The sequence below is a fragment of the Carassius auratus genome, chromosome 35 (genome assembly GCF_003368295.1).
Source record: "Carassius auratus strain Wakin chromosome 35, ASM336829v1, whole genome shotgun sequence".
NCBI lineage: Eukaryota > Metazoa > Chordata > Actinopteri > Cypriniformes > Cyprinidae > Carassius > Carassius auratus.
Genome location: NC_039277.1, coordinates 5,035,301 through 5,047,766, shown reverse-complemented (window position 1 = coordinate 5,047,766; position 12,466 = coordinate 5,035,301). Strand labels below are relative to the sequence as shown.

Genomic DNA, 12,466 nt, shown 5'->3' with positions numbered 1-12,466 from the left:
CCCATGTCACCTCCTTCAGGCTGCATCCTGTGCGGAGGAACACGTCCTTGACTGTGGAGGCGGAGTCTAACACTCACTGCAGAACAGAAGATCCAGGGGCGTGGTTAGATCCTCATCTAAGGGGAGGAGATTGGTGGGATTGGGGGTTGGCTCTGGGAGATGGGTGGGTTTAGGAATCAATGGGTGTCTACGGGTAGGTTTAGGAATGCGTGAGGTGGGAGGAGTTTATTCTGGAATCCAACCACGCCCCGTAGATCTTCTGTTCTGCAGGGAGGACCACAGGGTCAAAGTTTTTCACAGAAATCGCATTGTGGCTCCCAAAAACTGCGAACAAATGCTGCGTTAGCCGTTAGCAACTTTGTTTCAGCATCACAACAGGTAAATATCCATTTTGTGTCATTTCAACTTTTCATTTCTTTTAAACTGAGCGCGCATTAAGTAGATTCACTGAATAAAGTGAAAAATGTAAATCTCACTGTCGAATGTCAATAGAATTAAAATGACCAGATGCATTAGCAGTTTGCCTGAAAGTCAGTCAATTGTCTTACATATAGACGTCTATATTCGGAAAAGTGTGTGTAAAATTGCTGACATTTGAATGTTCAAATGCAGGAAATCACGAGTTAAGCTCAAGTCTCGGATGAAGAGTCAGTGTTTTATGATGCATGTCGACACTGTCGCACAAAAGACAGAAATAAACGCTTTATACTGGAGTGTTGTGTTGTGACGCTGCACCTATGTTGTTTTAATTGTTTTGCGTTGTTTCCTAAAGTAAGATCTCCGTTGAGGATTTTTTTTTTTGTAGCACGCAAAACTTTTTCTCCAAGGTCAAGATTTGAATATTACGCCGTTTTAAAGTGGCGACTATTGTATTGAATTGTCTTTTCATACAACACATTTTAGATTTGATTAGCTAACATATGTTTTTGCCTCTTCATTTTTATGAATTATCTAATTTATAATTTTATATATATTTAAAAAAAAAGACAAATCATATATCTTTGATTGATTATTTGATATTTCTGAATATAACCGTTTACATTTTTCCTTAACTTATTTGTAAAAAAAAAAAAAAAAACTGTTTAATACTGCGTTTTGCTGTTTAAATGCTCAACATGAACTGGATCTTTAATAGCTGGTTCCATATTACAACAATAGTCTATGCCCTTCAGTGAGTTGTATGTTATAGTGTTATAAAGTGTTAACACTAATAAGATCGTTTTATATATTTTTGGAATAAGGTTGCAGGGCAGGTGTAGCCTATATAGGCTTCATAAATCACTTTTAATAAAACGCCCTGAGAAATATTCACTTGAGTAAGAGTGTGACAGCTAGCAGTCTTCATTATGCAATTTCGTATTTAATGTAACACAGTCACAAATTCGAATACTTTATGTATGATTCCAATACAAATTAAAATATTTAATTTTCTGTTAGTGTTCAACTCATGTGAACCCCGAGAAAAATGTCCCGTTTTCTGAAGCATTTCACAGCGGTGGGTGATGAGCAAAACACCGCCGCACAGTGGCAGGACGCGGAACTGCACGATGCCAGTGACGACCTGGAGCTGGCCACAGGACAGCAGCTGGGACAGGTCAGCTTCAGGGACTCCATACGCCGCCTCTACAGTACAGAGAGGTTCCAGGTAAATGTTTAAACTCTTATATGTATGCATATATGAAATGTTGTTTACATGACTAAAAATAACCTTGGACTGTTATTTCGTTGATTAGATTATTGTTGTTTGCTTGGTCGTCTTGGATGCCATTTTTGTTCTGTGTGAGTTGCTTATTGACTTGTCTATCATCAAAGCAGATCACCATGGAATTGCTCCGCAGGTGAGTCTGCTTCAGATGCATAGTCAAGCAAAAAAACATGGATGTCATATTTCTGTTGACAGATGAGACATTATATGTCAGCTATTATTCTGAAGTTATCCTCTATCCAAATGTTCCTGCAATTATTCCAGGTATTCCATTATCTCAGCCTCGCCCTTCTCACATTCTTCATGGTGGAGTTGTTTGGAAAAATCTATGCGTATCGTCTAGAACTCCTCCACCATAAGTTTGAGGTGTTTGATGGGATTGTGGTGGTGGTATCCTTCATCCTGGACATTGTATATATCTCAAAGGAAGATGCATTTGATGCCATGGGGCTTCTGATCTTGCTCAGGTTGTGGAGAGTGGCCAGGATCATAAATGGTATGGGCATTATTTTGACCCAGATACTAAGTATTAGAAAAATTTACCAAACTGCTGGTGTTTGGAATTATTGTTTCCATGACAATCAAAATCTAACCTTGGGGGTTCGCCAAGGCTCTATACTTGGTCCATTTGACTTAAGTAACTACATTTTTATGTACATTATCACTAAATATCTCTGTGGAAAATTAGTTTTACTTCTTGAACCTGGCTGTTGCATTATTCTCTAATGTCTAGTTTAATCATTTTATTTTCCTTTCTTACTTTTTTCTCTTATAGGTATCATTATGTCGGTGAAAAATCGTGCCCATCACAAAGTTCAGAAAATAAAAGAGATCAATGAAAACCTTGTTCACCAAGTCAGTGAACTTCAAGAGCGAAACACAAAACTGGTGAGTAGCTCTTCTTAAAAATTATTCATGATTAATTAAATTAGTTATTAAACTGATAGTGGTTTTAATTTAATCTTTCAACAGGACCAAGAAAATGCCAAGCTTCGTGCACTCTTAAAACAGCACGGCATTGAGTTTTGATGCTCCGAGGTTATTCATTAAACACATCACAACATGAGACTGAGTTTAAGACTAATTATATCTATTCATTCCATATGAAATGTGAAGAAGGTCAGATTACAGTGTGATGTGTTTATTGTCACTCAAAGCCAAGCTGATCTTGATCTCTGTCCCCTGGCAGATCTTTAACAGCACACATAAAGGGAGATGGTTTTAAAACCAGTGAGTCATGTAGGTCAAAAAAAAAAAAAAATGGAAATCTATAAACAAGTTAAATATACTGGAATTTTAAACTTGCCTCAGTAGATTATAAGATGATTGATTTTTATTCTAAATCACTATTTTCCAAAATCATTATCAGTGTTGTTGTTTTATAAATGAACTGTACATTTAATGTTTTTTTCATTATAAATGTGAAAGTGTTTGGGCAACTGAAAGCTATGGGATAAATACTATTTTGTAAATGAGATATGAAATATTAATAGACCAACATATCTGCTTGGCTGATAACTTGGCTTATTAAGATTAGTGGCATTTCACTCATTTAACAGATCCAAAATTAACAACAGATTTTACAATGGATCGTGCACATTTTCTGTTCTTAAGTGTTTTAGTAAGTTTTGAGTAAATATTATTAAAAACCGTTATTATTTTAAATTTTGTGCTTGCCTTTGTATTGAAATTGAATTAAGTTGTTTACACATACATACATATATACATTGTATATATGACTATTGTTACACATTGGTCCACTAGTATGAAAATGTCCTTTATTTTAAAAAATGTTCATCAAAGAATTATATACAAAATGACTAGACAATAAGTATACACTATATACAACTTTAAGTGAGACCAAAAAAAAAAAAATACATATTTCTAGAAACAGTGGCCCTCCTTTCATATTGCCAAAAAAGATAAAGAAATATTCCATTATACAAATGGGAAGAAAAAGTCAAAGGGTAGTTTAGCATCAATTGTATGAGTAACTTTGAATCCTGGACTGGCTGATGCAGACACATCAACAAAACTCACCGAGCTTGTGACAGACAGAAGACTATCGGCACTGGTAAGGAGGGCCTAAACAAAGACAGGTTCCAGTGTTAACTTTTGATTTAATTTCACATGAAATCTGTAATGACTTGTGTCTACTAAATAGAACTATTAAGTTATCGCTGTAAGTCATAAACAATGCTCCGGTATGTTTAACTTAACAAACTGATTGTGTTAGTAATGATCTCACAATCTGAGCCTGGGGATTCACCAAGGATCTGTACTTGGTCCATTTTACTTCAAGATGGTAAGACAGTGGTATGCTACAAGCCTGTGTGCCCTTGGTTAACCATAAAAAGAGTGAAGCAAGACATATGTTAAAAGAATAAACAGTGCTTTACAAATCAGCTTTGCATCATCATGGTGACCACCAGCCAAGTTTACATGACAACATTTCCTCTAAATTAAACATTTCTCTTTCACTTCACTTCAGCATCAGATCTCCACTCCACACATAGAGAAAATGAAATGATGAGCATGCGTTTTACCAATACTATGGTTTGGTTCGGTATTGACACCCAGTCCAGGGGGTTCTGACGCAAGGAATTCCCAAATGAGGCTACATGGTCAGGGAAGCTCTGGCCTTTTAGCACCCAAAAAATGACTTCAGATACAAGAGAACAATTAATTCCATTAGACAACCTACAGGAAGGAAGGACATTAATGCACATAAAATAGTAATGATGATGAATATTACACACAAATCATTATAACAACAGTCTCTTACTTCAGAGTGCAGCCTGATACCATGCCAATCCCAATCAGGACAGGGGAGTGCTGAAATGAGCCACGCAAGCAATCCTGATCTCCAGAGTTTTGGAGGATAGTAAGGATCTTTTTGGGTCAGCAGACAGAACTATCCCAGTAAAACAGAGGACATGGACTTTGCCACAAAGGTGGATATTTGGATTATGACAGGCTTTCAATGTTTTTATTAAATTCTATCATGATAATGAAAACACCAGCACACTTAATGAAATACTCATATTTTTTATATAGGGGATCAAACTACGGTAAATAATACTAAGAGAGTTATCCTTATCGTCACATTTATTTTAAACAGGGTGCTAACTTTTTTCAAATATTTTTCCAACATGACATTCATTATTAACATTCTACCATACACACAACATATGGGGTATTTTAGAAACATGAGACAATATTAATAATTCATGTTTGAAATTCCACCAATTTACATACGTTATACTTTTATTTAATTAATTAACTAACCTTGACATATGTACTAAATATATTTTAGTTAATAGATTCAAATCTGTATTTATCTGTATTTAGTTTAGAGAATATCCTAAACATTTTGTTGGACAGTTTGTGATGCTGAATGGCAAAATTGTAATTCTGCTTTGGTGTTCGTGTTAATTGTTTTAGTTATCCAGAAATTAGTTAAGAAACATGTCTAAGCAGCGGAGGAAAAACTGTATTGTGCATATCAGGGAATAAATATTTGATGTTCAGTGCTAATGAAAAATTAATAATGCAATTGGTTATGTTTCATCACAAAGGAGCCATCTGACCTAAGAGTTCATAGTAAAGGATGCTCTGCTGTTCTTGTCCCAGCCATTAGGGGCTGTCCCATCACAGGATTGCCACTAAATAACAACACAGATCTCCTGTCAATGGTTTACAAAAAAATTATTACTTCCATTTTGTAAAATAAAATAAATACTTTTTTACATAATCTTTCAATAAAATAATACATTTTATAATTACAATTATTTCAAGAAAATATGTAAAGGGTATACCTAAGTACCTAATCTGAAACTCTTGCTGAATGGACACTGTGACACTTTTAAAGGCTCCCAGCAAAACTGATGCAATCCTATTCAGGATTTCTCCAGCTTCACAGTATCTGAAAGTCTACTTCACTTGACAGAAAAGTTATGGTTTTATTTTACAGTTTAGGATTCCTGATACTTTTCTGATTTCTTATTAGTAACATATGCATTATGTTGCACACCTGCTGTACATCGTTACTGCAGAGTGCAGACGTGCCCAGACTCCAGAAGCACAGGAAAAGAGGACACAAGGTCAGCTGGGTCCACCGGTGTCTGTGTGCCCCCTAAAGACTGTCACCTCCACACCAATGACCTCCGAGGAAAAACAGCAAGCATGTAAAATTAATATGCAGGGTCATTGTCTCTAATGCAAATGGTACATCAAATGACATGCTATTGAAAAATTGCTTACTTCGGCTTCCTGGATCTTTCCCTAGGGAAAAAACAAGGGTTGTAAACCTCTTTCAGACTTTGGTTTGAAGACTGAGATGTGACGAGGAACAAATTAATATAAGTCTCCAAGCCCAGAGCTTTAGTGTTTCATAATCTCGCGCCAAATCAAAGCTCTTCATACATCTGCTAGTCTGGTCCTTCAGGAAACCTGTAAAACATCAGGGTATCTATGTTTACCTATATGAAGCCTACTGTATCATATTTTGACTTCTAAAAGTTTCTAAGGTTTAGCTGTTTATCCATACATCCTTTTTTTATTATGTTCAAATGTATCAAAAATGATCCATTAGGAAACTTGAGGAATGTTTATTTGTTTGTCTCTCAGTCATCATTGTATTGCATTGAGTTATATGTTTAGCCCCACAGTAAAAACTACAGAGCTTTGGTTATAAAACTAAGCATTTAAATATTATATTACTAAGACCTATTATTGGTTGATATCGATTGATATATAGCTCCAGCTCATAATTTACTGTGCTGTTATTAAGATCTCATTGATTTACTAGCTATCAGAACTTCTTAAATAATTTTTAAAAGCTATCATTTGTAGGCCTCTGAATAAAACTACACAGTTTTTCTCCTCAAGTTAGAGCCCCATATTCTTATTATGAGCCATAAAATCATGATGTTATCTAATGATACTTAAAAAAAAAAAAACATATACAACCTTTTTTTTTTAAATTGTGTCTTCAATTAACTGTTCCATTTAAAAGATTTTTTTTTTTTTTTTTTAATTCGGACTAAGGTTTCATATGTAAGGCTTTACAGGGTTAAACAGTGAAAACAAGGGAGATTCAAATAGCGTTTTCAAGAGAAAATTAATTGAAATGTGATGTTAAACGGGAAATGGATGTATACAGTAATCCGATTCTTTGAAATTAAAGTTACGCTTTTCACTTCTGCAGAAAAACAACCATCCGTGACATCTAAGAAATCAATATGGTTTTTAATAAAGGTAAAACATAGACAGAGAGAGCAAAATATTACATCAGTACAGGCACTGAGGGGTTACAATCATATTTAATGTGAACAAGTGCTGTTTCCTATGAAAGCTGATCTGAATGTAAGTCAGAACAAACTCTATGCCACAGAAGAAAGAAAGTCATGCAGTCATTTTCATTAACTATCAAATATTCCAAAAATTAACCTGATATCCAGATGAGTTTCCCACATCAGGACATATTCAGCAAAGCTCATATTCTTTCCCATAATCAGCGAAATCACATTCCTAACATTTAAAATTGTGGTTCCTATAATGCTGAATAAATCCAATAACGTCAGAACTCAATTTAACTGTGCAAACTCCAAATACAAAAAAAGTACTAAATGTAAACTAAACAATGTAGAGCAAATAATGTCAATATATTTTAAGGTTTTTTTTTTTTTACCCAAAGTTATAATCGCATTCAGCCTAACATTGTCTTTAGTGTACCATTGATAAAAGAAAATAATACAGTGACAATAAGAGTGTTGTTTTTGAGTGAAATATTTGTTTAATTGATACAGCTTTCATCTTATTTGTTATGAGATATTAATATGGTATGAGTTAAACCTTCCAGAGGATTTCATCTACTATCCCAGTTTCTTCTTGACACAAAGCTGACGTGCCTCTTTCTAGTGCAGTCTGGATCCCAGCAGCAGTTTCTGTCACACAGCTGAGAGGCTGAGAACGGAAATCATTAAGATGTGATATACAGATGACTGTCTGCATTCTCACCTTCAGTAAACGGGTGGTAAGAACACAAGCAGAAGGCAGAAGCTCACTCCCAGATCGGTGAAATGAAGCAGTTCTTGTCTCGGAGTGTGATATTAAGATTTCCTGTAGCGGTTGTGTCTTTATGGCAAAGCACGCTTTCTAAATAGGTAAAAATAATATGACAACACTACACCGCCATGCTTGGAAACAGCGCGTAGAAGACTATGTTTGTTTGAAAATGGGATATAGTGCTTATGAACTTAGATGCTTGGGGTGAATTTGTCTTTAGTTTACTCCAAAACTATACAGTAGAAATATTAGAAAATTAACACAGAAATGATCAATGTGACTGTGAATTGGAATCAACTGAAAGAATGAGCAAACCTATAAAGCAAAGATTTTTATGAGTGTTTGAAAATGGGTAATGGTGCAACAGCTAGAATGCACTTTGATTTTGCCATTAATTTTTTCCAAAACTATACAGTAAAAATATTAAAAAATTCACACAGTAATGGTCAGAGTGACTGTGAATCAACTGAAAGTATGCGCAAACCTATAAAGCAAAGAATTATATTAGTGTTTGAAAATGGGACGTGGTGTAAAAGTGCTTATGCACTTAGATGCTTGGGGTTGAATTTGTCTTTAGTTTACTCCAAAACTTTACAGTAGAAATATTAGAAAATTAACACAGAAATGATCAATGTGACTGTGAATTGGAATCCACTGAAAGAATGAGCAAACCTATAAAGCAAAGATTTTTATGAGTGTTTGAAAATGGATAATGGTGCAACAGCTAGAATGCACTTTGATTTTGGCATGATTTTGCCATTAATTTTTTCCAAAACTATACAGTAAAAATATTAAAAAATTCACACAGTAATGGTCAGAGTGACTGTGAATAGGAATCAACTGAAAGCATGTGCAAACCTATAAAGCAAAGAATTATATTAGTGTTTGAAAATGGGACGTGGTGTAAAAGTGCTTATGCATTTAGATGCTTGGGGTTGAATTTGGCTTTAGTTTTCTCCAAATATATACAGTAGATATATTTGAAAATTAATACAGTAATAATCAGCATCACTAAGTACAGGAATCAACTGAAAGAACGAGCAAAACTGTAAAGCAAAGATTTTTATGAGTGTTTGAAAATGGGACATGATGTAAAAGTGCTTATGCGCTTAGATTATTGGGGTTGAATTTGGCTTTAGTTTTCTCCAAAACTATACAGTAAAAATATTTGAAACTTAATACAGTAATAGTCAGGATCACTAAGAACAGGAATCAACTGAAAGAATAAGCAAACCTATAAAGCAAAGATTTTTATGAGTGTTTGAAAATGGGTAATGGTGCAATTGCTAGAATGCACTTTTTTAGAGTGATTTTACCATACATTTTCTCCAAAATTATACAGTAAAATAACTTGAAAATTAATTCTTTAACATTCAGGGTCACTGTTAAAAGTTATCAATTGGAAAAATGAGCAAACCTTTTAAGGTAAACTTTTTATGAGTAAGTGCTTTTTATGAGAAAAGAGTGAGAATGCACATTGAGTTTTGGAGTGATTTGCCTTTAAATTTTACAGAAATTGTATAATAGATAATGTATAATATATATATATATATATATATATATATATATATATATATATATATATATATATATATATATATATATATTATACATTATCTATACATATACATAATTTATCAATGTTTTTATATATATATATATATATATATATATATATATATATATATATATATATATAAACATTGATAAATTATGTATATTAATAAATGTACAATACAAATGTTAATGTACAAAAAACAATGTATTCACAAACATTAATTCAAATAGATATAAAATAGATATATAATAAAATAGCAATAATGAATCATTCGATGTAACCGGATCTTTTTGAACCAGTTCACCAAATCGAACTGAATCGTTTAATACGGTTCGCGTCTCCAATAACTTTTTTAATGTGACTGACACTCCCTCTGAGTCAGAATAAACCAATATCCCAGAGGAATTCATTTACTCAAACAGTACATTGACTGAACTGCTGTGAAGAGAGAACTGAAGATGAACAAGTTAAGAGCTTAAGTCATTCGTGGATTAATGCGTATTTGAGACGTGAACCGTTTAAAACGATTCAGTTTGATTTGGTGAACTGGTTCAAAAAGATCCGGTTACATTGAATGATTCATTCGCAAACCGGATATGACAAACCGCTCTGTTTTGAACTCTCTCACAACAGACACTGAAGAGAAGACAATGCTGAATAAAGTCGTAGTTTTTGCTATGTTTGGACCAAAATGTAATCTTGATGCTTTAAAAAATTCTAACCGACCCTCTGATGTCACATGGAATCTAAATCTAAAATATCTTAAACTGTGTTCTGAAGATAAATGGAGGTCTTACTGGTTTGGAACGACATGAGGGTGAGTTATTAATAACATAATTATGATTTTTGGGTGAACTATCCCTTTAAGTTGTTATTTTATATTGTTCTCCAGCAATGAATTAATATATCCTTGGTGGTAAAAAATAAAATAAAATCGTATGTTGTTGCCAAAATAATTAGTTCTAACGTTACCGCTCTATCGTGTTTTTTTTTTTTTTTTTTTTTTTTTTTTACTTTTAGTTAAACTTTCAATTTTGTGTTTAGCTGACTTAGTCATAAGTTGGGCCAACTTAAAATTTTAAGTCAACTAAACAAAATTGAAAGTTTAACTAAAAGTTCACTTAACTTAATATATTATGTTGATTAAACATGCACAAAAGTTTGTACAACTAACTGACCTTTAAGTTGAGCAAACTCAAAAATCTGCTGAAGTTTGTTGCCTTAAAATTTTAAGTTGGCCCAACTTTTTATTTTTTACAGTGCAGGTTTATTTGACAGTGGCCTTCAGCTCATCTGCATTTTTTGGTCTCTTGTTTCTCATTTTCCTCTTGACAATAGCTCATAGATTTTCTCTGGGGTTCAGGTCTGGTGAGTTTGCTGGACAGTCAAGCACACCAATACCATGGTCATTTAACCAACTTTTGGTGCTTTTTGTAGTGTGGGCAGGTGCAAAATCCTGCTGGAAAATGAAATCATCATTGTCAAAAAGCTGTTTAGCAGAAGAGAGCATGAAGTGCTCCAAAATGTCTTGCTAAACGGGTGCAGTGACTTTGTTTCAAAAAAAACAATGGACCAACACCAGATGACATTGCACCCCAAATCATCACAGACTGTTGAATCTCTTTCTTCCACACTTTATCCTTCCACTCAACTTTCTGTTAACATGCTTGGATACAGCACTCTGTGAACAGCCAGCTTTGGCAGAGAATGTTTGTGACTAACCCTCCTTGAGAAGTGTGTCAATGATTGTCTGAGACCATTTTGAAGGCTTAGGAAACCTTTACAGGTGTTTTGAGTTGATTAGCTAAATGGCATGTCACCATATTCTAATTTGTTGATATGTGAATTGGTTCACTGTAAAAAATCGAATGAGCTATTTACTTAAAAAAATTAAGGTAACAATATTACGCGTAATATTTTTAGTAGTTTTTCAGGCTTGATTCTTTTTAATGGAATCTACCTAAATAAATCGTGTGAAATATCTTAAATGAATGAATCTATGACGCAATGAATTTAATATAGTTATGGAAATGTGCTCATTTATGTTAAGTTTATTCTCAAAAGTCTGTGATTTTAAATTAGGCCTGTTTGTATTTTGTTATTTTATACATTTGCAAGACAAGACTGTATACAGCTCAAGTAGGAAAATACTTGAAAAATACTGGGAAGTACTGCAATAGCACTAGCACTGGCAAAGCTACTGCTCATTAAACAAGGATTGATGCTTTTGAAGAGTAGTATCCATAACCACAAGCTCTACTCTTCTGCACAGTGGTAATGGTTGCACTTTGCAATGGACAAATTACAATTACAAATTTAAAACGTAACTGAACATTAAATATTAATAGATGCTTCCCTTCACTCAAAAACATAAAGTAGCATTTAATTTCAAACTGTACTCTCCATATTCAGCCATATGCAAAGCATGCTGGGAACTAACAATCACCTCTAAAATAAAACTACAAAATTTAGCTAATTCTCTTAAAATGATGTATATATATCAAGATCAGTAAAGACTTATTACATTGAACAAAATTAGGGGTGCTCCGATCACGATCGGCTGATCGTTATGCGCATCTCTTCAGTAAAGCTGGCTCTCTAATCAGCGGTTAATTCCATCAGGTGTGATTTCACATAGAGCAGCTGTTACTACACAGAGACGTTGTTAATAGAGAAGATGCGAAAATCCACTTCATTTTCAGCGTTTTTTGGCGCATCTTCTCAGTTAACAACGGCTCTGTGTAGTAACAGCTGCTCTATGTGAAATCACGCACCTGATGGAATTAACCGCTGATTAGAGAACAGGCTTTACTGACGAGATGCGCATTAACGATCGGCCGATCGTGATCGTAGCACCCCTAAACAAAATACTTCAAAGAATCCTTAAAAAATGTATCAATGTTTCCAGAAAAATATTAAGATATTAAGTATCAAAAACAATCTGTAACACTTATAATAACTGAACACCAAATTGACATATCGATGATTTCTGAATGATATAAACTTGCATAGCAACAAAATATTTAATATGAAAATAAATTAAAATGCAAATTAAATTGTAATTAAAGATAATTAGAATTTAACAGTTATTTTTAATTTTAATTATGTTTCACAATATTTCTGCTTTTACTATA

General features: G+C 33.7%; 1 protein-coding gene and 1 pseudogene across 1 annotated transcript; one reads left to right on the top strand and one right to left on the bottom strand.

Annotated features, from left to right (window-relative positions):
- Nucleotides 1–232: 232 nt before the first annotated feature.
- LOC113054104 (voltage-gated hydrogen channel 1) lies at nt 233–3,366 on the top strand. Its single transcript, XM_026219423.1, has 6 exons — nt 233–378; nt 1,438–1,645; nt 1,734–1,838; nt 1,970–2,201; nt 2,481–2,593; nt 2,678–3,366. Exons 2-6 carry the CDS (start codon nt 1,466–1,468, stop codon nt 2,732–2,734), a joined length of 687 nt encoding a protein of 228 aa, XP_026075208.1. The 5' UTR covers nt 233–378; nt 1,438–1,465; the 3' UTR covers nt 2,735–3,366.
- An 84-nt stretch (nt 3,367–3,450) lies between these two features.
- LOC113053892 (tectonic-1-like) lies at nt 3,451–7,720 on the bottom strand (annotated as a pseudogene).
- Nucleotides 7,721–12,466: the final 4,746 nt, after the last annotated feature.